The sequence below is a fragment of the Catharus ustulatus genome, chromosome 24 (genome assembly GCF_009819885.2).
Source record: "Catharus ustulatus isolate bCatUst1 chromosome 24, bCatUst1.pri.v2, whole genome shotgun sequence".
In the NCBI taxonomy this organism is placed as follows: Eukaryota; Metazoa; Chordata; class Aves; order Passeriformes; family Turdidae; genus Catharus; species Catharus ustulatus.
Genome location: NC_046244.1, coordinates 6,979,760 through 7,005,252, shown reverse-complemented (window position 1 = coordinate 7,005,252; position 25,493 = coordinate 6,979,760). Strand labels below are relative to the sequence as shown.

Here is a 25,493-nt window from a genome sequence, read left to right as displayed (position 1 = left end):
AGGGAGGTGTGGGATGGATGGGAATGGTGTGGGATGGACAGGAATGGTGTGGGAATGGTGTGGGATGGACAGGAATGGTGTGGGAATTGTGTGGGGTGTCCATCCAGAGCTGTAGGATGGACAGGAATGGTGTGGGATGGATGGGAATGGTGTGGGAATTGTGTGGGAATGGTGTGGGATGGACAGGAATGGTGTGGGATGGACAGGAATAGTGTGGGAATGGTGTGGAAATTGTGTGGGGTGGATGGGGAATGGTGTGGGATGGACAGGAATAGTGTGGGAATGGTGTGGGGTGTCCATCCAGAGCTATGGGATGGACAGGAATGCTGTGAGAATTGTGTGGGGTGGACAGGAATGGTGTGGGAATTGTGTGGGATGGATGGGAATGGTGTGGGAAGGGTCTGGAATGTCCATCCAGAGCTGTGGGATGGACAGGAATGGTGTTGGAATTGTGTGGGAATGGTGTGGGGTGTCTATCTGGAGCCATGGGATGGATGGGAATGGTGTGGGGATTCTGTGGGGTGTCCATCCAGAGCTATGGGATGGATGGGAATGGTGTGGGAATTCTGTGGGGTGTCCATCCAGAGCTATGGGATGGATGGGAATGGTGTGGGAATTCTGTGGGGTGTCCATCCAGAGCTGTGAGATGGACAGGAATTGTGTGGGAATGGTGTGGGATGGACAGGAATGGTGTGGGATGGACAGGAATGGTGTGGGAAGGGTCTGGAATGTCCATCCAGAGCCATCTGTGGATGTGGCCAAGCACAGGACTGCTCTGGTGTCCCTGTGAGTGACCCTTGGCCTGTGGCCCCATGGGGTCAAGTGTCCAGTCTGGCTGTGGGGTATCCTGAGGGACAGGGAGCTGTGGGATGGATGGGAATGGTGTGGGATGGACAGGAATGGTGTGAGAATGGTGTGGGATGGACAGGAATAGTGTGGGAATGGTGTGGGAATGGTGTGGGATGGACAGGAATAGTGTGGGAATTGTGTGGGGTGTCCCTGTGCAGCTGTGGCATGGACAGGAATGCTGTGAGAATTGTGTGGGGTGGACAGGAATGGTGTGGGAATGGTGTGGGATGGATGGGAATGGTGTGGGAAGGGTCTGGAATGTCCATCCAGAGCTGTGGGATGGACAGAAATGGTGTGGGGTGGACAGGAATGGTGTGGGATGGACAGGAATGGTGTGGGAATGGTGTGGGATGGACAGGAATGGTGTCGGAATTGTGTGGGAATTGTGTGGGGTGTCCATCTGGAGCAATGGGATGGATGGGAATGGTGTGGGAATTCTGTGGGGTGTCCATCCAGAGCTGTAGGATGGACAGGAATGGTGTGGGAATGGTCTGGAATGTCCACCCAGAGCTGTGGGATGGACAGGAATTGTGTGGGTTGTCCATCTGGAGCCATGGGATGGATGGGAATGCTGTGGGAATGGTGTGGGATGGACAGGAATGGTGTGGGAAGGGTCTGGAATGTCCATCCAGAGCCATCTGTGGATGTGGCCAAGCACAGGATTGGTTTGGTGTCCCTGTGAGTGACCCTTGGCCTGTGGTCAACTGTCCAGCCTGGCAAAGATATGGGAATTAGGAATAACAGTTCTTTACTAGGGAAATTAAAATAGAAATACAGCACTACAAAGAGCAAACCCCAAACCCTGACACAGTCAGAGTACAACCTGACACCCGTCAGGCAGGGTGTTGGCAGCAGTCCCATCCCATGGTGGCTGCATCCTCCTGCAGTGACAGATGTGGCTCAGCTGGAGCAGTGCTCCTGGACAAGGTGCAGTTTCCCTCCGGAGCTCCAGTGGGGATGTGGAGAAATCCGGTTTTCCTCTGGAGTCCAGTGGAGAAAGGGGCTCCCTCAGTGTCCCAAAACCTCTGTTTTTATCTTGGTAAGAAATGTTGGGCTCTTCCCCCTGGCTGGAGCAACTCCCAATGGGATGCAGTAATTTTATCAGTCCCACAGTGGGACTCAATGGCCATGAGCAGAAAATGACTGGCTGGAGGAAGGATGGGCTGTGAAAAGATAAAGAACACTGCCCTGCCTGGTTTATAAAACATGGCCATGAACAGGAGATATCTCCTTTGGAAATAAAGAACACTGCCCCAGCTGGTTTCAATGGATGCCCATTAGCAGAATATCTCCCACAGAGATCAGGATCACTGCCCCACCCTGCACAGCTGGTGACAGAACAGACACCTTTGATCACATCCTGTATTGTAACCCCAGACAGAGGTGACACCGAGTCTTTGTCACCCACCACGGGTCACCACAGCCCTGGGAGGAGTTTGGGAATGCAGAATTTTTGTGGGAATGGAGCTGTCCCCGTGTCACAGCTCCTCCCCTGCTGGCCTTGGCCAGGTGTCACTTGTTCCAGGTGTGTCCCTCAGGGGCTGTGCCAGCAGCTCCAGGAGTCACAGGAGTTCCCCAGTTGCCCACAGGAACAATCCAGGCTCATTAAAATGAGCTGTTAATTAACCCTGGGCCTCCCCTCTCCTCTCCTCACCTCCCTGCTCTGTTTTGTCAGCCCCAAAAGTTCTTCCAGCCCAGGGATGCCTCTGGAGAGGAGGGATCGGGCTGGGATGGGAGAGGGAAACACCTGGAGCTCCAGGTTTAGCTCCTGAGCCTCGTCCTGCCTTCAGAAAATCCCTTTGAGCAGAAAATCCGCAGAATTTCATGGAAGTTCTGAGCTTTTGGCTGTGCTGGGATGTTCCCCAGGATCTCCTGGAGTGCCAGATCAGATCCAGGCTCTTCAGGAGTCGCTGCTGGGATGGTCCTGGTGGGATTTGGGTGTCCTGGGGGTGTTTTCTCTGGTTTTACTGGGCAGGATTTGCTGGGATCAGCAGGATCAGCAGGATTTGGGAGCTCCTCGTGCTGCTCAAACGTGTTCAAATCCACGTGCTTGGAAAGTGGGGATGGGAATGAACTGGAGTGAGGGTTAATGGGGGCAGAATTGGGATTTTGGGGATAAGCTCAGCCCGTGCCTGTGCTGGAATCGAGGGTGGCAGTGCCAGCCCTGCTGTCCCTCTGCCCCTGGTCCTTCCCAGCTGGGTCTGGAACGCCTGGATGTCCCCAGGGACACCCTGGGATTCCCTTCCAGGACCTGCTGCACGTGGGAAAACTCCCAGCTCTGTTCCCTGGGAGATTTGGGGTGCTGGGAATGGGGATAAAGAACTCCAAAGAATTCCTGTATGGATTTGGGGCAGGATGTGAGCTGGATTTGGGGCTGGATCTGAGCTGGATTTGGGACAGGATCTGAGCTGGATGTGGGACAGGATTTAGACCCGGATTTGTGGCAGGATCCAATCTGGATGTGGGGCAGGATCTGATCTGGATTTGGGACAGGATCTGAGCTGGATTTGGGGCAGGATCCAATCTGGATTTGGGGCAGGATCTGAACTGGATTTGTGGCAGGATCCAAGCTGGATTTGGGACAGGATCTGAGCTGGATGTGGGACAGGATTTAGACCTGGATTTGTGGCAGGATCCAGCCTGGATTTGGGACAGGATCTGATCTGGATTTGGGGCAAGATCTGAGCTGGATTTGGGGCAAGATCCAGCCTGGATTTGTGGCAGGATCCAGCCTGGATTTGGGACAGGATCTGAGCTGGATGTGGGGCAGGATCTGGCCTGGATTTGGGACAGGATCCAATCTGGATGTGGGGCAGGATCCAGCCTGGATTTGAGCAGGATCTGAGCTGGATTTGGGACAGGATCTGAGCTGGATGTGGGGCAGGATTTAGACCTGGATTTGAGCAGGATCCAATCTGGATTTGGGACAGGATTCAGACCTGGATTTGTGGCAGGATCCAATCTGGATTTGGGACAGGATCTGAGCTGGATTTGGGGCAGGACCCAGCCTGGGAACATCTGGGACAGACCCCTGGCAGTGCCCCAGCTGCTGGAGGGGTCTTGGGGAGGAGGAAATCTCGGGGCTACTCCTTTTTTCCTGCTGCTAACTCGATTTCTTCTCTCCTTTTTCTCCTCCTCTGCTTTCTAAAGAACATAGGAAGCTTCTCGCCGGTAAGTAGGGGTGCCAAAAAAGAAAAACCACCCCAAATTCTCATTTTTTCCATCCACATCAGCCTGGTTTAGTCGCTGTCACGCTCATCCCTGGGGATGTGCTGGAGCAATGGGAGCCCCCCGGGGGTGCTGCCACCTCTGTCACCTCCAGGGCCACCATTGCTGTTAGATCACAGCTCCTGCTGTCCCCTCGGCTCTGTCCCCACCTCAGGGCGGTGACAAACTGCGAGCTGTGATCTAAGGGCTGCTCGTAGTGCTCGCCTCATCTTCCTCTCCATCCTCAGCCTCTCACCTTCACTGCGGGCTGGGGAGGGCGGGGAGGGCGCTGGGAGATCAAACTGGGAGCACTGGGATGCTCACTGGGGTGGGTTTGTTGTCCTGTTTGATCCAGGGAATTCCTGGCTGAGCTGGGCAGCAGGCAGAGAATTTTTGGGAATTTTCAGGGGAAAGGGGGGGAAGTGGGACAAGAGGAGGATGGCTTCACACTCGATAGAAAAAGGGAATTTTTAAAATAAAGGTGGCAAATTTGGGGTTGGGGCTGCTCCTCTTCCCAGTCTGGAGCTCACTCCAAGATTTTTAGGATCACTACCGACCCCAAAGAAGATTTTGGGGTGATTTGAGATGGGACAAAGCTGTGTCAAAGGAGCTGAGGAGAAGGGATTGAAGCAGGAGTGCCCCAGATTTGGGGTTTGGATTCTTGTTTTTTCCACTCTGGAGCTCACCCCAAGATTTTTAGGATCACTACCGACCCCAAATCAGATTTTTGGGGTGATTTGAGGTGGGACAAAGCTGTGCCAAAGGAGGATTGAAGCAGGAATGCCCCAGATTTGGGGTTTGGATTCTTGTTTTTCCCACTCTCGAGCTCACCCCAAGACTTTTAGGATCACAGCTGACCCCAAAGAAGATTTTTGGGGTGATTTGAGGTGGGACAAAGCTGTGCCAGCTCCGCCCTCGGGTAGGAGGAGAAGGAATGGAACCAAGAGTGCCCCAAATTTGGGTTTGGTGCTCTTCTTCTTTGTACTCTCGAGCTCACCCCAAGATTTTTAGGATCACAGCCGACCCCAAAGTCGCTTTTTGGGGTGGTGTGGGGTGGGGCAAAGCTGTGCCAAAGGAGCTGAGGAGAAGGGATGGAACCAGGATTGGATAAAGCTGCTGCTCCTGGATTCCCTGCGCCATTCCCTGGGCTGATCCCGCCGGGAACGACCCCGGGGCTCTGCTGGGAACAAACCCGGGGACACCTGGGGACACTCGGGGACACTCGGGGACCCGACCCCGCTGGACCCGCCCGCACGGGAGCGAGGAGCGCTCGGAGGTTTTTAATTCCCAGTCCGACAGCATCCTCTGCTGGCTGCGCCTTCCTGAGCTCCTCGGGATCCCGGGAATCCTCCTGGTGCTGGGGAGGGGGCTCTGCCCTGTCCCCTTGTCCCTGTCCCCTCTGTCCTGTCCCCTTGTCCCTGTCCCCTCTGCCCTGTCCCCGTGCCGGGGGTGGAAAAGTGTCAGGATTGCTGGGAATGCCCTCAAAACCCCTCTGGGCACGATCTGCAAGTGTTGGAAAGGTCCCGTTTGTCCCCGTTTGTCCCCGTTTGTTTTCCTGTTTGTCCCCGTTTTTCTCAGTTTGTCCCCGTTTTTTTCCCTGGTTTCCCCCTGTTTGTTCCCGTTTGTCACCCTTTGTCACCGTTTGTCACCGTTTGTCCTCGTTTTTCTCCCCATTTGTCCCCGTTTTTTTCCCAATTTATCCCCGTTTTCTCCTCGTTTGTCCTCGTTTTTCTCCCCGTTTTTCCTCCCCGTTTGTCCCCCTTTGTCTACCTGTTTTTCCCCGTTTTTCTCCCCGTTTTCCCCCCCGTTTTTCTCCCCGTTTTCCCCCCCGTTTTTCTCCCCATTTGTCCCCGTTTTTCTCCCCGTTTTTCTCCCCGTTTTTCTCCCCGTTTTTCTCCCCGTTTTTCTCCCCGTTTTTCTCCCCGTTTTTCTCCCCGTTTTTCTCCCCGTTTTTCTCCCCGTTTCTCCCCGTTTGTCCCCCCGTTTGTCCCCGTTTTTTTCCCTGTTTTTCCCCCCGTTTGTCCCCGTTTTTTCCCTGTTTTTCCCCCCGTTTGTCCCCGTTTCCCCCCCCCCGTTTTTCTCCCCGTTTTTCCCCCCATTTGTCCCCGTTTTTCTCCCCGTTTTTCTCCCCGTTTTTCTCCCCGTTTTTCTCCCCGTTTTTCTCCCCCGTTTATCCCCGTTTTTCTCCCCGTTTCTCCCCGTTTGTCCCCTCCTCCCGTGCTCCCTGGAGCTGCTCCGGGCTCTGCTCCGCTCGCTTTGGAGCGTGGCTGGAATTGTGGAGAGGATCGGAAAGGGAAAGGGAAAGGGAAAGGGAAAGGGAAAGGAAAGGATCGGGAAAGGGAGGAGAGGATGGGGAAGGGAGGAGAGGATGGGGAAGGGAAGGGAAAGGAAAGGAGGAGAGGCTCGGGAAGGGAAGGGAGGAGAGGATCAGGAGAGGATCGGGAAGGGCAGCAGGTGGCGATGCGAGCCCGCGGAGAAGCCGGGACAGCGCGGCCGGAGCGTCGGGAGGGGACAAGGACAACGACAGGGACAGGGGAGTTGTCCCTATTGCCACCCCACTGTGCTTCTCTCCTGGCTGCAGTTTGGACAGGGGACACAGCCTGGGGTCTGTCCCCATCGCAGCCCTGCTCGCCAGACTGCTCTTGGGGACAAGGGACATTCCCGGGGAGTTGTCATTGGGGAGTTGTCACCGTCACTGCCCTGCTGTGCCTCTTCACATCCCGGGTTTGGGTGTGAAATCCTGGGTTTGGGTGTGAAATCACAAATTCGGGTGTGAAATCCCGGGTTTGGGTGTGAAATCCCAGATTGGGGTGTGAAATCCCAAATTCAGGTGTGAAATCCCAGATTCGGGTGTGAAATCCCAAATTCAGATGTGAAATCCCAAATTCAGGTGTGAAATCCCAAATTCAGATGTGAAATCCCAGGTTTGGGTGTGAAATCCCAGATTTGGGTGTGAAATCCCAGGTTTGGGTGTGAAATCCCAGATTCGGGTGTGAAATCCCAAATTCAGGTGTGAAATCCCAGGTTCAGGTTGAAATCCCAGATTTGCGTTTAAATCCCAGGTTCGGGTGTGGTTTTTGGGAATGTTTTTTGGGAATATCTCTCGGGAATGTCGTGGATTGACATCCCCACCCCTCCCTGCCCACCCCAACCCCGCTCCCTCCCCTCCCACGGAGAGATTTTTAAATCTCTTCATTTCCAAGCGCTGCTCAGCGGGGAGTCGAGCTGCTCCTGCCGAGTTTAAATGAAATAATTGAAATAATTAAAATCCCCGCTTTTCTCTCCCCTCCCTTTCCTTAATTAGCCGGGAAAACTGCGGGAGGGGATGGGGAAAGGGAGAGGGATCATCATCATCATCACCATCCTCCCCTCCTCCTCCTCCTCCTCACTCCCTGCCAAACAGGATTAATTCCAGATAGAGAATCAGCTCGATGATGAGGATGTGATTGACAGCTGTCAATCATCTCCTAAAGCAGCTCAGAGATTTTTTTATTTTGGGAACTGAAATCTGGGAAGGGAAAAAATGGGAAGGAATTGAAGCTGAGGTTGCTCCTCGATCTGGGAATTGTGGGATAACCTCTCCATGATCCAGGAATGGTCCAGGAATTTGGGATAACCCCTTCATTATCTGGAAATTGAGGGATAATCCCTCCTGGAGCTCCAGGAATGATCTGGAATAACAGGATAATCCCTCCATGATGCGGGAATTGTGGGATAACCCCTCCTAGAATTCCAGGAATTATCTGGGAATTGTGGGATAACCCCTCCTAGAATTCCAGGAATGATTCAGGAATTGCAGGATTATCCCTCCTGGAACTGCATGATCTGGGAATTGTGGGATAACCCCTCTATGATCCAGAAAAAGTGGAATAACCCCTCCTGGAATTCAAGGAATGATCCAGGAATTACAGGAAAACCCCTCCATGATACTGGAATTGCAGGATAACCCCTCCTGACAGCTCTGTAATTCAGGAATTTACTTCCAGGAAAAGAAAATCCTGGCAGGGAATGTGGATTGGCTGGGAAATGATGGATTTTTATGCCTGGAGTGTGACTTTGGATTTTTGTTTGTTTGTTTGCTTGGGTTTTCTTTATTATGTTTTGGGTTTTTTTGTCTTTTTTTAGGATTTTTTTTTGTTTGGTTTGGTTTTTTTGTGGTTTTATTTTTGTTTTGGTTCGTGGTTTTTTTTGTGTTTGTTTGGTTGGTTTTGGTTTTGGTTGTTTTGATTTTTTTTCTCCTTGTGTGGATTCTCCCGCCTGTCCCCTCATTCCCCAGGGACACATCCCGAGTGTGGAAGGGCGGGATGTCCCCGGCTGCAGACGGAGCAGGTGGCACTGTCCCTGTCCCCAGAGCCATGCGAGGGTGTGGCAGCTGCACAGGGAGGGGACACTGAGGGACAAAGGGACCCTGCGATTGTCACCTCCCGCCCCAAATCCGCGTGTTTGTGTTTCCCGATGTGGCCCTGCTGGGAGTCCGGGACACAAAAGCTGCCCCCAAAAGTGGCCCCGGAGGGGACAGAGCCCCTGGAGCCGGCAAGAAAGGGAAAAAGGGACAAGGAGAAAGGGAAAAGGGGACAAGGGACGCCTGTGTCGCCACTGGTTTGTGATTTGCATGTGAAAAACGGGAGGATGCAAATTCCCTCCTTCCCTTGGGAATTGTTCAAAGCTGAGCCTTGAGCTTTAGTCTGGATTGCTGTGCTGGCTCCTAAACCCTGCCCAGGGCCTGTAGGGGACAGGGATGGAGATAAACCCTGCCCAGAGTGAACAGGGATCAGGGATGGAGATAAACCCTGCCCAGGGCCTGTAGGGGACAGGGATGGAGATAAACCCTGCCCAGGTTCAGCAGGGATCAGGGATGGAGATAAACCCTGCCCAGGTTCAGCAGGGATCAGGGATGGGCTCCTAAACCCTGCCCAGGGCCAGCAGGGATCAGGGATGGAGATAAACCCTGCCCAGGGCCAGCAGGGATCAGGGATGGAGATAAACCCTGCCCAGGTTCAGCAGGGATCAGGGATGGAGATAAACCCTGCCCAGGGCCAGCAGGGATCAGGGATGGAGATAAACCCTGCCCAGGGTCTGTAGGGGACAGGGATGGAGATAAACCCTGCCCAGGGCCAGCAGGGATCAGGGATGGAGATAAACCCTGCCCAGGGCCAGCAGGGATCAGGGATGGAGATAAACCCTGCCCAGAGTGAGCAGGGATCAGGGATGGAGATAAACCCTGCCCAGAGCCAGCAGGGATCAGGGATGGAGATAAACCCTGCCCAGGGCCAGCAGGGATCAGGGATGGAGATAAACCCTGCCCAGGTTCAGCAGGGATCAGGGATGGGCTCCTAAACCCTGCCCAGGTTCAGCAGGGATCAGGGATGGAGATAAACCCTGCCCAGGTTCAGCAGGGATCAGAGACAGGCTCCTAAACCCTGCCCAGAGCCAACAGGGATCAGGGATGGGCTCCTAAACCCTGCCCAGAGCCAACAGGGATCAGGGATGGGCTCCTAAACCCTGCCCAGGGCCAGCAGGGATCAGGGTGGGAGCATCAGGCAGGAATTTGGCAACTGTGGGGGCACGGGGAGGATGGGGGAACCGGGATGGGAATTATTGGGGAACTGGGATGGGAATGATGAAGGAGAAGGCACTGGGAGGATGCAGGAACAGCAGAAGGATGCAGGAACAGTAGGAGGATGGAAGAGAGGGCCCTGGAAGGATTGAGGGGAGCTGGGATGGGAAGGATTCAGGAGCAGCAGGAGGATGCAGGAGCAGTAGGAAGATGCAGGATGAGACCCTGGGATGATGCAGGAACAGCAGGAGGATGCAGGAGCAGCAGATGATGCAGAAAGCCCTGGGAGGATGCAGGAGGCCCTGGGGGGATGCAGGAACAGTAGGAGGATGGAGGAACAGTAGGAGGATGCAGGATGAGGGCCTGGGATGATGCAGGAAGAGCAGAAGGACGCAGGAGGAGAACCTGGAATGATACAGAAGGCCCTGGCAGGGTGCAGGAGCAGCAGGAGGATGCAAGAGGAGGATGCAGGAGCAGCAGAAGGATGTAGGATGATGCCCTGGGATGATGCAGGAACAGCAGGAGGATGCAGGAGCAGCAGGAGGATGCCCTGGGATGATGCAGGAGCAGCAGGAGGATGCAGCAGGAGATGCAGGAGGATGCAGGATGAGGCCCTGGGATGATGCAGAAGGCCCTGGCAGGGTGCAGGAGCAGCAGGAGGATGCAGGAACAGCAAGGATGATGCAGGGTGATGCCCTGGGATGATGCAGGAGCAGCAGAACGCTGCAGGAACCAGCCAGGTTTAAGGAGCAGCTCTCTCCAGGACATGATTGGGGTTTTCCCCTCTATTTTCTGTTTTTCTCCTTCCTTAACTCCCACCCTGGCAGAGCAGCAGGGAGCTCAGGGACCCCCCAGTGTCCCCCAGGTGTCCCCTGGGTGGATCCTCCCCTGTTTGTGTCCCTGCCAAGGTCAGGGAGGGATCTTGGAAGGGCTGGGAGGGGAAGCTGCCCCTGGCAGGGGTTTAATGCCAGGTTGGTGCTTTGTGAAGCAGGAATTCAGTGGGAATTCTCAGAATCCAGGGATTCAGTGGGAATTCTCAGAATTCAGTAAAAATTCTCAGAATCCAGGAATCCTGAGCAGCCCCCAGCTCGATGGAGCCCCCCAGACACCCCAGAGGGAGAGGGGGAAGCTCCTGGAGCTTATAAAAATAAACCTGTTATTATTTTGGGGGGTTTTTTTTGGGTTTTGGTTTTTTTTAGGTCATTAGGGCATGACAGGAAATAAAAATAAACCCTGTTGCTGGTAGGTTTTTTTGTTTGTTTTTTAGGGTTTTTTTGGGTTTGGGTTTTTTTGTTGGTGAGGGAGGTGCACAGATTTGGCACAGGGTCCCCAAAACCAGCTGGGAAAAGGAGCAGGGATGGAGCTGCTGGGGCATTTCTCTGACATTTATAACACACCAGGACCTGCTGGGTCATTTCTGTGACATTTTTAGGGCACCAGGACTTCCTGGGTCACTTCTGTGACATTTTTGGGGCACCAGGGAGCCGTGTGGGGGCTGCAGGGGAAGCTGAGCTTCCCTCCCTGCAAACTGGGAGGAACTGGGAGGAACTGGGAGGGGCTGGAGGGTCCCTGCTGGACCCCAAAACTCCTCCAGCCCCGTTTTTTGGGGATAACCCAACCCCTGGGGGTTCTCTGTGACCCCAGCACCTTCCCCTTGTGGGGTTTTCTTGCATCCTCCAGAGCTGCCCAGTTCCTCTCTGGTGAGGAAGAGCTCGGCTGTGGGGGATGAGGATGGACCCAGCAGGTCCTGGTGTCCTAAAAGTGTCACAGAAATGACCCAGCAGGTCCTGGTGGCCCAAAAATGTGAGAAAAATGCCCCAGCAGCTCCATCCCTGCTCCTTTTCCCAGCTGATTTTGGGGACCCTGTGCCCAATCCGTGCCCCTCCCTCACCAATAAAAAAAAAACAAAAAACAAAAAACAAACAGGTTTATTTTTATTTCCTGACATGCCCCACATCCTAAAAAAATAAGAGGAAATAATAACAGGTTTATTTTTATTTACCTCCGTACCCCCACATCCTAAAAAACAAAATAATAACACGAAATGATGACAGGTTTATTTTTATTTACTGCCGTGCCCCCTCCTCCTAAAAAACAAAATAAGAGGAAATAATAGCAGGTTTATTTTTATTTCCTGTCGTGCCCCCACATCCTAAAAAACAAAAAAATATCACGGAATGATAACAGGTTTATTTTGATTTACTGCCATGCCCCCTCGTCTTAAAAAACAAAATAAGAGGAAATAATAGCAGGTTTATTTTTATTTACCAACGTACCCCCACATCCTAAAAAACAAAATAATAACACGAAATGTTAACAGGTTTATTTTAATTTACTGCCGTGCCCCCTCGTTTTAAAAACCAAAATAAGAGGAACTAATAGCAGGTTTATTTTTATTTAGTGCCGTGCCCGGGGGTCTCTCTGGGTGGCGATGCCCAGGGAGGGGACCCGAGCCCTTCCACGCCCTCTGCACTCACCCTGGGGGTTTTATTTTGTGCTTTTCTTTATCTGGGGGATTTTTTCTTGTGGTTTTTTTTTTCCTGGGGGTTTTTCTTGTCCTTGGAGGGGAGGGCGCGGCTGCTGCGCGCCCCCCGCTCCGTGCGCGCCCCCGCTCCGTGCGCGCCGCGCCCCTGCGCCCCCGCTCCCCTTTGTGGCCACCGAGCGCTCTCCGGAGCTCGCCGGGGGCGAGCCGAGGGGCGGGCGGGGGGCGGGATGGAGGGATGGAGGATGGAGGGATGCGGGGAGGAGGAGGGGAAGCGGGGGAAGCTCCGGGGCGTGGGTTCGGCGCCGCTCCCTTGTCTGATGCTGCGCGGAGCCTTCCCCGCTCCGGGAGCGCACGGAGAGCCCCGGGACCGGGGATGCGGGAACGGGGATCCGGGATTGAGGATTCGGGATTGAGGGTTCGGCATTGTGGATTCGGGTTTGAGGATCTGAGACTGAGGATCTGAGACCGCGGATCCAGGACCGAGGATCCGCGATTGGGGATTCGGGAGTGAGGATGCAGGACCGGAGATCCGGGACTGAGGATTCGGGATTGAGAATCCGGGACTGAGGATCCGGGACTGGGGACGCAGGATTGAGGATTCGGCATTGTGGATTCGGGATTGAGGATCTGAGACTGAGGATCTGAGACTGAGGATCCGGGACTGAGAATCCGGGTTTGGGGATCTGAGACTGAGAATCCGGGACTGAGGATCTGAGACCGCGGATCCAGGACTGAGGATCCGGGACTGGGGATCCGCGATTGAGGATCTGAGACTGAAGATCCAGGATTGAGGATCTGGGACTGAGAATCCGGGACCGAGGATCCGGGACTGGGGATTCGGAATTGAGAATCCGGGACTGGGGATTTGGCATTGAGGATTCGGGATTGAGAATCTGAGACTGAGGATCTGAGGCTGAGAATCCAGGACCGAGCATCCGGGACTGGGGATTCGGGACTGGGGATGCGGGATTGAGGATCCGCGATTGAGGATCCGGAATTGGGTATCTGAGACTGAAGATCCGCGATTGAGGATGCGGGATTGGAGATTCGGGACTGAGAATCCGGCACTGAGGATCTGGGACTGGGGATTCAGGATTGAGGATCCGGGACTGAGGATCCGCGATTGAGGATGCGGGACTGAAGCTCCGGGATTGAGAATCCACGATTGAGGATCTGGGACTGAGGATCCACGATTGATGCTCCAGGATTGAGGATCTGAGGTTGAGGATTCAGGATTGAGTCTCCAGGACTGAGGATCTGGGACTGAGCATCCAGAACTGAGGATCCAGGATTGAGGATCCCCCTCCCACCCCCCCGACCCCCGCCCCATGCCGGGCTCTCCTCCCTGGCATGTCCGAGCAGCGAGGAGCAGCGTGCCCGTGGCCAGCGGGGCGAGCTGGGGTCTTTGCTGCTGGCCCCAGCGCTGGGAAGGTGCCGGAGAGCCGGGCTGGGCTGGGCTGAGCCGAGCTGGGCTGGGCTGAGCCGGGCTGGGCTGGGCTGAGCGGGGCTGGGCTGGGCTGAGCCGGGCTGGAGCTGCCGAGGAGCTGAGAGGAGCCTCGGAGGGCGAGAGGGAGCGGCTGAGCTGCACCGGGGCTGCTCCCGGGATTTTGGGCTGTTCCTGGAATCCTTGGGCTGCTCCCTGAATTTTGGGCTTCCCAGGATTTTGGGCTGCTCCCGGGATTTTGGGCTGTTCCTGGAATCCTTGGGCTGCTCCCGGAGTCCTTGGGCTGCTCCCTGAATTTTGGGTTGCTCCCGGAATTTTTGGCTATTCCTGGAATCCTTGAGCTTCTCCCGAATCTTGGGCTGCTCCCTGAATTTTTGGGCTTCTCCCTGAATCCTTGGGCTGCTTCCTGAATTTTGGGTTGCTCCCTGAATTTTGGGCTTCTTCTTGAATTTTGGGCTATTCCTGGAATCCTTGAGCTTCTCCCTGAATCCTTGGGCTGCTCCCAGAGTCCTTGGGCTGCTCCTGGAATTTTTTGGCTGCTCCTGGAATTTTTTTGGGCTTCTGGAATTTTTGGGCTTCTCCCGGATTTTTTTTTGCTTCTCCTGGAATTTTTGGGCTTCTCCTGGAATTTTTGGGCTTCTCCTGGAATTTTTTGGCTGCTCCCACCCGTGAGGAGCTGTGGAGGGTCAGAGGCTGCCGGACGTGTCCTGGAGGAGCCGCTGGACAGCGGAGGGAGCTCCCTGCAACTGGGAGAGGAAATTCCAGAGATCTGAGAGGGTATTCCAGAGATGTGAGAGGATTTTCCAGAGATCTGAGAGGATATTTCAGAGATCTGAGAGGATATTCCAGAGGATGTGAGAGGATTTTCCAGAGGATCTCAAAGGATTTTCCAGAGGATCTCAGAGGATATTTGGAGGATCTGGGAGGAGATCCTGAAGGATGTGAGAGGATATTCCAGAGGATCTGAGAAGATATTTGGAGGCTCTGAGAGGATATTCCAGAGCACAGGGATATTCCAGAGATCTGAGAGGAGATCCTGGAGGATCTGAGAGGATATTTGGAGGATCTGAGATGATGTTCCAGAGGATCTCAGAGGATATTTGGAGGCTCTAAGAGGATATTCCAAAGCACAGGGATATTCCAGAGGATCTCAGAGGATCTTTGAAGGATCTGAGAGGATATTCCAGAGATCTCAGAGGATATTTGGAGGCTCCAAGAGGATATTCCAGAGCACAGAGATATTCCAGAAGATCCAACAGGATATTCCAGAGGATCTGAGAGGATATTTGGAAGCTCTAAGAGGATATTCCAGAGCACAGGGATATTCCAGAGGATCTGAGAGGATATTTGGAGGCTCCAAGAGGATATTCCAGAGCACAGGGGTATTCCAGAGATCTCAGAGGATATTTGGAGGCTCCAAGAGGATATTCCAGAGATCTCAGAGGATATTCCAGAGATCTCAGAGGATATTCCAGAAGATCTCAGAGGATATTTGGAGCTCTAAGAGGATATTCCAGAGCACAGGGATATTCCCAAACCAGGATCTCTCCTCATCCCTGTGCCACCACTGTGACATTCCCACCTCATCCTTGTCCTGCTGGGCTCAGCACCCACTTGGAGCAGGATTTGGGTTTGTTTTCTGGGTGTGGATTGATCTGGGGCTGGCTCAACCACCAACCCCTGAAGGCGCCCAAATGGAAACCTCCGCCAAAACTTAACCTGCCAAAACCACCCTGGAAAAAGGGATTGGGGAGGGAAAAAAGGATCCATGTGAGGGCTGGGGGGGTGAGAGCTGAGCATGACAGCGTGCCAGCACCCCATGGGGCCGGCAGCCCTGGAGCGGGACCGGCTGTACCAGCACAAGGTGTCCCTGGTGGTTCGGTACTTCATGATCCCCTGCAACATCTGCCTGATCCTGCTGGCCACCTCCACGCTGGGCTTCGCCGTGCTGCTCTTCCTCAACAACTGTGGGTGGCCCTGCAGAGGGCAGGGCGGGCAGGGGTGGTGCTGGGAATCCCCAAAATGGGATTGTCCTGCAGATCTGGGGGTGGTGCAGGGGCTGGCGGGGACAGGACTCTGCTTCTTCCTGGTGGGAAAGGGGGAGCAGAGCTGGGAGGGCAGGGACAGCTCCCAAATCCTGCTGCACTATCCCAAATCCTGCTGTTCCATCCCAAATCCTGCTGCTCCATCCCAAATCCTGCTGTTCCATCCCAAATCCTGCTGCACTATCCCAAATCCTGCTGTTCCATCCCAAATCCTGCTGTTCCATCCCAAATCCTGCTGTTCCGTCCCAAATCCTGCTGCACTATCCCAAATCCTGCTGTTCCCATCCCAAATCCTGCTGCTCCATCCCAAATCCTGCTGCTCCATCCCAGATCCTGCTGTTCCATCCCAAATCCTTCTGCTGCTCCCGTCCCAAATCCTGCTGTTCCATCCCAGATCCTGCTGTTCCATCCCAAATCCTTCTGTTCCATCCCAAATCCTACAGCTCCATCCCAAATCCTGCTGTTCCCATCCCAAATCCTGCTGCTCCCATCCCAAATCCTTCTGTTCCATCCCAAATCCTGCTGCACCATCCCAAATCCTGCTGTTCCATCCCAAATCCTGCTGCACTATCCCAAATCCTGCTGTTCCATCCCAAATCCTGCTGTTCCATCCCAAATCCTTCTGTTCCCATCCCAAACCCTGCTCCTGCTGTTCCCATCCCAAATCCTACAGCTCCATCCCAAATCCTGCGACTCCATCCCAAATCCTGCGACTCCATCCCAAATCCTGCTGCTCCATCCCAAATCCTGCTGTTCCCATCCCAAATCCTACAGCTCCATCCCAAATCCTGCTCCTCCATCCCAAATCCTGCGACTCCATCCCAAATCCTGCTCCTGCTCCATCCCAAATCCTGCTGCTCCATCCCAAATCCTGCTGCTCCATCCCAAATCCTGCTGTCCCATCCCAAATCCTGCTGTTCCCATCCCAAGTTCTGCTGCTGCTGGGGGTGATATTCCAGGGGCTGTGAGGATTTGGGATTGGCTGTGATATTCAAGGGGATGTGAGAATTTGGGATTGGCTGGGGGTGATCCAGGGGATGTGAGGATTTGGGATTGGCTGGTGATATTCCAGGGAATGTGAGGATTTGGGATTGACTGGGAGTGACCCAGTGGATGTGAGAATTTGGGATTGGCTGGTGATATTCCAGGGGATGTGAGAATTTGGGATTGGCTGTGGTATTCCAGGGGATGTGAGGATTTGGGATTGGCTGTGATATTCCAGTGGCTGTGAGGATTTGGGATTGGCTGGTGATATTCCAGGGGATGTGAGGATTTGGGATTGGCTGGTGATATTCAGGGGACTCCAAACAGCTGCTGGGGGAAAACCCAAAAATCCTCCAGCCTGGTTTTGGGGTGTGCAGCTTCTCCTGGTTAGGAAAAATAAACCTTGGGACAGGCTGAGGCCCATGGGGGCTGCTCCCAAATCCCACACCAGCAATAAAAATAAAAAATAAAAATAAAAATAAAAATAAAGTAAAAATAAAAATAAAAAATAAAAAATAAAATAAAAATTAAAATAAAGTAAAAATAAAAATAAAGATAAATAACCTCCCAAAACCAGGTTTTGGTGATCCTGGCTCCTGGGACCTCCTGAGAGCCAGAGCTGCTGGTGGAGGGGTGAAACCTCACCCCAAAGAGAGCTGGGGGGTGTGAGGAGGAACCTCTGACAGTTCTGTAATTTTTTTTGGGTTTTTTTTGCAGACAAACCCAACAGTTACTTCACACAGACGCCGCCGACGCCGCGGGATGGTGAGTGCAGAGCTTGGGGACACCCTGGGGACACCCTGGGGACACCTTGGGGACACCTTGGGGACACAGGGACCCTCTCCTGGGCTGGAAATAAAACCCCCTCTTGACCCCTCTCGTTTGACCCCCTTCACTCCTGACCCCTTTCACCATCCCAAACCCTTTTGGGGTTCCAGGTCCCTCCCAGCCCAGCCCTGCCTGTGCTGGGGCTGCAGGATTTGGGTGAAAATTCCTTTTTTTTTCAGGGATTTTCCTGCCTGGAAGCAGGGAAGGGCTGGAAAAAGTAATTTCCTGGGGGTTTGCATTTTTCCCTGCCTCTGTTTTGCCTCTCCCACCTTTTCTCTGGTTGTGCAGAGGAGGAACTTTGCTTTTTAAAATTTTTTTTCAATTTTTATTTTTGTTTTTTCGGTTCTTTTTTTTTTTTTAAGGTTCTTATCAGCAGCCTCAGGCGCTGCTGGATTCAGGGCAGGCAAGCCCAGGCTGAGATAAAACCATCCCAGGAGCTTTGTTCCCTTTTAAAACCAGGCTTAAAAACCTCCAAGCTTTGCTGGCAGCTCTTCCCCCTCCTCCACGTGCACAGATAAGAGCCCAGCAACCAATTAACAACCTGCTTGTTGCTTTAATTTTAATTTTAATTTTATTTTCATTTTGCCTCCCCTGCTGGGGGTGGGGAAGGAGGAGTTTGGGGAGAGATAAAAATGTGATTAATCTATAATTGGCCCCGGGGGAAGGATGCAAAAAATAAAACCCCACGTAGGTGGAACTCCTTGCTCAAGGCTCCAAAAATTCTTAACAGCCCAGCCCAGGCAGATGCCAGACTGCCAAAAATCCCTGGAGGTGGAAAATAACAATTTTGGGAGGAGAAAATTTGGGGGTTTTGGTGGTTCTGTTCATCCCTAGGCTGGGTTTAATGGTTTGGGAGATGCTGGGGTTAGGCTGAGCTTAACTCAGGAGCTGGGATCTGCTGGGCAGGGTTTGTTCTGGGGGTGGGATAAAGGTTTGGAGAAATCTGGAAATGGAAAAAAAAACCATAAAAAAAAAAAAGAAACAAATGAAAATTAACAAAATGAAATGGAAGAAAATGAACAAAAAATCGGGGTTTGGGATTTGGGAAAATGATCAAAAACAGGGTTTGGGGGTTTGGAACTGGGCATGGAATGGGTAAAAATGAGGAAAATTTGGGTTTGGGGACTTGGGATTGGGCATGGAATGGTGAAAATGAAAAAAATTGGGGTTTGAGGATCTGTCCCAGAGTGTTCCTAAGGGAGAATCCCCAGCTCTTCCCATAAATTCCCAACTGCCCAGAGAATCCCCAGCTCTTCCAGAGAATTCCTAGAGAATTCCCAGCTCTTCCCATAAATTCCCAGCTCATCCCAGACAATCCCCAACTCTTCCCATAAATTCCCAGCTCTTTCCATAAATTCCCAGCTCTTCCCAGACAATACCCAGCTCATCCCAGAGAATTCCAGCTCTTCCCAGACAATTCCCAGCTCATCCCATAAATTCCCAGTTCATCCCATAAATTCCCAGCTCTTCCCATAAATTCCCAGACAATTCCCAGCTCTTCCCATAGAATTCCCAGCTCATCCCAGAGAATTCCCAGCTCTTCCCAGTGAATCCCCAGCTCTTCCCATAAATTCCCAGCTCTTCCAGAGAATTCCTACAGAATTCCCAGCTCTTCCCATAAATCCCCAGCTCTTTCCAGTGAATCCCCAGCTCTTCCATAAATTCCCAGCCCCTCCCAGCCCCTCCCAGCTCTCCCCATCTCATCGCACAAATCCCGCTCTCTCCCGGCTCGGAGCGGGGTGTGGCAGCTCCTCCTCATCCTCCCGAGGCCGATGCTCGATGAATTATTGATGGCAGCGGGGCTGGGCTGGGGACAGGAGCCACCAGCTGCTCTCCATGGCAACGGGCACCTCGCTGGGCTGGGATTAAAGCCCAGCCTGGCCACCCCTGCTGTCCCTGTCTTGTCCCTGTCCCTGTCACCTGGTGATGCTCCACAGCCCCATTCCCACTCCCAATCCCTTTTTCCAGGATTTATCCCTCCATTCCCACTCCCAACTCCTTTTTTTCAGGATTTATCCCTCCGTTCCCACTCCCCAATCCCTGGAATTTTCACACCTCATCTGCATTAAAAAAAAAAACAAAAATAAAAATAAAAATAAAACAAAACAGAAGGAGAAAGCAGCGCAGGGAAGTGCAGGAGAGACTCAGAGCTGTCCATAAAAATGATTAATCCCTTTAGACAATGGCAGGGAGAGGAGGAGAATCCTTTTCCTTTTGATTCCTTTTGATTCCTTTTGATTCCTTTTGATTCCTTTTGATTCCTTTTGATTCCTTTTGATTCCTTTTGATTCCTTTTGATTTCCTGGGATTTATCTCGCAGCTCCCGGAATCTCCAGGCACTCAAAGGCAAACGCTGGGGAATTGAAGTGTAAATGAGGAGCCTGATTTCGCCTTTTTCCCCCTCATTATTTAGGGCAGGCTCTGGTTGTGACCGTGGGGTGCCCTGGGAGGGGACACTGGGGGGCACTGGGGGATACTGGGGGATACTGGAGCTGTCCCTGGGAAGGGGAAAATCGGATTTTAGGGAAATATTTTCCCCTCAGGAAATTGTGAGGCACTGGGGAAATGTCCCAGGGAACATCCCAGAGCTCCAGGGTGGGATTTTGGGGTGTCCCTGATCCTCCTGTCCCCCAGCTCAGGACATTCCAGAACTCCCAAATATTTCCCTGCCCAGCAGTGCCTGGGGACACAAACCTCTGGGTGTCCCCTGTGTGTCCCCATACCCATGGGATGTCCCTGTGCCCATGGGATGTCCCTGTGTCCATGGGATGTCCCTGTGTGTGTCCCCTGTGTGTCCCTGTGCCCAGGGGGTGTCCCTGTGCCCATGTCCCCTGTGCGTCCCTGTGTCCCTTTGTGTGTCCCTGTCCCCTCAGGCTGTCAAGGGATGCTCTGTGGGTTTGGTGTTCCCTGTGTGTGTCCCTGTGTGTGTCCCTGTGTGTGTCCCTGTGTGTCCCTGTCTGTGTCCCTGTCTGTGTCCCTGTGTGTGTCCCCTGTGTGTCCCCTGTGTGTCCCTGTGTCCCCACAGGCTGCCAGGGGATACTCTGTGGGTTTGGTGTTCCCTGTGTGTCACTGTGTGTGTCCCTGTGTCCCTGTGCCCATGGGATGTCCCTGTGTCCCCTCAGGCTGTCGGGGGATGCTCTGCGGGTTCGGGGCCGTGTGTGAGCGCAGCGCCTCGGAGCCGGGCCAGGCGCAGTGCGTGTGCAGGAAGGGTCCCCATGGTGTCCCTGTGTGTCCCTGTGTGTGTCCCTGTGTGTCCCTGTGTGTCCCTGTGAGTGTCCCTGTGTCCCTGTGAGTGTCCCTGTGTCCCTGTGTGTCCCTGTGAGTGTCCCTGTGTGTGTCCCCTGTGTGTCCCTGTGTGTCCCTGGGTGTCCCTGTGCATGTCCCTGTCCCCTCAGGCTGTCAAGGGATGCTCTGTGGGTTTGGTGTTCCCTGTGAGTGTCCCTGTGTCCGTGTGTGTGTCCTTGTGCCCATGGGTGTGTCCCTGTGCCCATGGTGTGTCCCTGTGTCCCCGCAGGCTGTCGGGGGATGCTCTGCGGGTTCGGTGTTCCCTGTGAGTGTCCCTGTGTGTCCCTGTGTGTCCCTGTGTGTCCCTGTGTGTCCCTGTGCCCATGGGATGTCCCTGTGTGTGTCCCTGTGTGTGTCCCCGTGTGTCCCTGTGCCCATGGGTCTGACCCTGTGTCCCTGCAGGCTGTCGGGGGATGCTCTGCGGGTTCGGGGCCGTGTGTGAGCGCAGCGCCTCGGAGCCGGGCCAGGCGCAGTGCGTGTGCAGGAAGGGTCCCTGTGTGTCCCTGTGTCCCTGTGCCCATGGGATGTCCCTGTGTGTGTCCCTGTGTGTCCCTGTGTGTCCCTGTGCCCATGGGTGTGTCCCTGTGTGTGTCCCTGTGTGTGTCCCTGTGTGTCCCCACACCCACGGGATGTCCCTGTCCCCGCAGGGTGCCGGGGGATGCTCTGCGGGTTCGGGGCCGTGTGTGAGCGCAGCGCCTCGGAGCCGGGCCAGGCGCAGTGCGTGTGCAGGAAGGGTCCCTGTGCCCCCGTGGTGGCCCCGGTGTGCGGCTCCGACCACTCCACCTACAGCAACGAGTGCGAGCTGGAGCGGGCGCAGTGCAACCTGCAGAGGAGGATCAAGGTCGTCAGCAAGGGGCCCTGCGGTGAGTGACAGCGACGGTGACACCGTGACGGTGACACAGTGACAGTGACACAGTGACGGTGACGGTGACAGTGACACAGTGACGGTGACACGGTGACAGTCCATGGTCACAGTGATGGTGACACAGTGATGGTGACACAGTGATGGTGACACAGTGATGGTGACGGTGACACCGTGACGGTGACATGGTGATTGGTGACACTGACATAGTGATGGTGACAGTGACACAGTGATGGTGACACGGTGATGGTGATACGGTGATGGTGATACGGTGACAGTGACACACTGATGGTGACAGTGACACAGTGACAGTGACGGTGATGCTGTGACGGTGACATGGTGACGGTGACACGGTGATGGTGACACGGTGACAGCGACACGGTGATGGTGACACGGTGATGGTGATGGTGATACGGTGACAGTGACACAGTGACAGTGATGGTGACACAGCGACGGTGACGGTGACAGTGACACAGTGACAGTGACAATGACACAGTGACAGTGACAGCAATGGTGACACAGTGACACAGTGACACTGACACTGACACAGTGACACAGTGACACTGTGACTGTGACTGTAACAGTCACACAGTGACACAGTAATGGTGACACAATGACAGTGACGGTGACACGGTGATGGTGACAGTGACACAGTTACACAGTGACGAATGGAGCATGGAACTGGGAAACATTGGGATACATTTGGGTTATCCCACAAGAGGAACAAGGCATGGAATTGGGGGAATATTGGGATATATTGGGGTTATTCCATGAGATGAATGGAGCACAGAATTGGGGGAATATTAGAATATATTTGGATTATTCCATGAGATGAATGGAGCATGGAAGTGGGGGAACTTTGGCATATATTTGGGTTATCCCACAAGAAGAGCAGGGCATGGAATTGGGGGAATATTGGGATATATTGGGGTTACTCCACGAGAGAATTGGGGCATGGAACTGGGGGATATTTGGATTATTCCATAAGATGGATGGAGTGTGGAACTGGGGGAACATTGGGATACATTTGGGTTATTCCATGAGCTGGATGGAGCATGGAATTGGGGGAACACTGGGATACATTTGGGTTATTCCATGGGATGGATGGAGCATGGAATTGGGGGAACACTGGGATACATTTGGGTTATTCCATGAGATAGATGGAGCATGGAACTGTGGAATATCAGGATACATTTGGGTTATTCCATGAGCTGGATGGAACATGGAATTGGGGGAACACTGGGATACATTTGGGTTATCCCACAAGAGAACTGGGGCATGGAACTGGGGGAACACTGGGATACATTTGGGTTATTCCGTGAGAGAATTGGGGCATGGAATTGGGGAATATTTGGATTATTCCATGAGATGAATGGAGCATGGAACTGGGGAACACTGGGATACATTTGGGTTATCCCATGAGATGAATGGAGCATGGAATTGGGGGAACACTGGGATACATTTGGGTTATCCCACAAAGGACACCTCCCCCTCCCCGTGCCGCGCTCTCACCGCGTCCCCTCCCGCAGGCTCCAAGGACCCGTGTGCAGAGGTGAGCTGCAGCTTTGGCAGCACCTGTGTCCCCTCCCCGGACGGCCAGGGCGCCAGGTGCGTGTGTCCCTCGTCGTGTGGCACTGTCCCCGAGAGCCCCGTGTGCGGCAGCGACGGCCGCGACTACCGCAGCCTGTGCCACCTGCACAAGCACGCCTGCGACAAGCAGGAGAACGTCTTCAAGAAGTTCGATGGCCCCTGCGGTGAGGGAAGGGTTAAAATGGCCGGGGGTGAAAGGGTTAAAGGGGGGTGGTGGGGGGGAGGGGGTGGGGTGGACAAAGGAAGGGTCAGGGTGGGCATGGGCAGGGCAGGGAATGGTCACTGTGGGCAGGGAATGGTCAGTTTGGGTAGGGAATGGTCAGTTTGGGGAGGAAATGGTCAGTTTGGGTAGGGAATGGTCAGTTTGGGGAGGAAATGGTCGGTTTGGGTAGGGAATGGTCAGTTTGGGTAGGGAATGGTCAGTGTGGGTAAGGAATGGTCAGTGTGGGTAAGGAATGGTCAGTGTGGGCAGGGAATGGTCAGTGTGGGTAAGGAATGGTCAGTGTGGGCAGGGAATGGTCAGTGTGGGCAGGGAATGGTCAGTTTGGGCAGGGAATGGTCAGTTTGGGCAGGGAATGGTCAGTGTGGGCAGGGAATGGTCAGTTTGGGTAGGGAATGGTCAGTTTGGGTAGGGAATGGTCACCGTGGGTAGGGAATGGTCAGTGTGGGCAGGGAATGGTCAGTTTGGGTAGGGAATGGTCACCGTGGGTAGGGAATGGTCAATGTGGGCAGGGAATGGTCAGTTTGGGTAGGGAATGGTCAGTGTGGGCAGGGAATGGTCAGTGTGGGCAGGGAATGGTCAGTGTGGGCAGGGAATGGTCAGTGTGGGTAGGGAACGGTCACTCTGGGCAGGGAATGGTCAGTTTGGGGAGGAAATGGTCAGTGTAGGTAGGGAATGGTCAGTGTAGGTAGGGAATGGTCAGTGTGGGTAGGGAATGGTCACTGTGGGTAGGGAATGGTCAGTTTGGGCAGGGAATGGTCACTGTGGGCAGGGAATGGTCAGTGTAGGTAGGGAGTGGTCAATTTGGGCAGTAGATGGTCAGTTTGGATAGTGAATGGTGACTCTGGGTGGTAAAAGGTCTCTGTGAGCAGTGAATGGTCACTCTGGGTGGCAAGAGGTCATCCCAAACATCTCCTGGGATTAAAACTTCTGGAATCAGATCTTGGAATCAGAGCGTCCCAAACAGATCCTGGATTTAAAACATCCCAAATCAGATCCTGGAATTAAAGCGTCCCACACAGCTCCTGGGATTAAAACATCTGGAATCAGATCCTGGAATTAAAACATATGGAATCAAATCCTGCGGTTAAAACATCTGGAATCAGATCATCACAAACACCTGCTGGGATAAAACGCCTGGAATCAGAGCATCCCAAATAGATCCTGGATTTAAGGCATCCCAAATCAGATCCTGGAATTAAAGCATCCCAAACCACTGCTGGAATTAAAACATCTGGAGTTAAAGCGTCCCAAGCAGCTCCTGGGATTAAAACATCTGGAAGCAGAGCATCCCAAACAGCTGATGGGATTAAAACATCTGGAATAAAATCCTGGGATTAAAACATCTGGAATCAGATCCTGAAATTAAAACATCTGGAATCAGATCCTGGAATCAGAGCATCCCAAACAGATCCTGGCATTAAAACATCTGGAATCAGAGCATCACAAACAGATCCTGGATTTAAAACATCCTGAATCAGATCCTGGAATTAAAGCATCCCAAACAGCTCCTGGGATTAAAACACTTGGAATCAGATCCTGGAATTAAAACATCTGGAATCAGAGCATCACAAACAGCTCCTGGGATTAAAACATCTGGAATCAGATCCTGGAGTTAAATCATCCCAAACAGATCCTAGAGGGCTGTGAGGGGACAGCTCAGGACTGGAGAAAAGCCGAGTTTAACCAGGAGAGAGGCAGAGGGGTGTGAGGGCAGCTCAGGACAGGGGAAAAGCCAAGTTTAACCTTTTGGGAACAACTGCAGTAAGGAACGAGTCCTTAGGGGAATGAAACAGCTTTGGTGTCACACAGGGACAGAGCAGAACCTGACAAACCCCGATTTAGGCCAGGATTAACTCTGTGTTCCCTTCCCAGTGGAGCAGGGCTGGAGCAGAGGCTGACAAGTCCTGATTTAAGCCAGGATTAACTCTCTGCTCCTTTGCAGACCCATGCAGGGGTGTCCCAGTGGAGCAGACTGACAAACTGCAATTTAAGCCAGGACTAACTGTGTGCCCCTTTTGCAGACCCATGCAGAAGTGTCCCTGTGGAGCAGGGACAGAACAGAACCCGAGACATGTTGATTTAAGCTAGGATTAACTCTCTCCTCCTTTGCAGACCCATGCAGGGATGTCCCCAT

General features: G+C 53.4%; 1 protein-coding gene across 1 annotated transcript in view; it reads left to right on the top strand.

Annotated features, from left to right (window-relative positions):
• AGRN (agrin) overlaps nt 1-25,493 on the top strand; it is a 109,878-nt gene that overhangs the window by 28,307 nt on the left and 56,078 nt on the right. Inside the window, 4 exon segments of the mRNA XM_033079407.2 lie at nt 4,000-4,020; nt 17,289-17,336; nt 21,332-21,547; nt 23,076-23,300. Of these exon segments, the coding sequence (XP_032935298.1) occupies nt 4,000-4,020; nt 17,289-17,336; nt 21,332-21,547; nt 23,076-23,300 (510 nt within the window).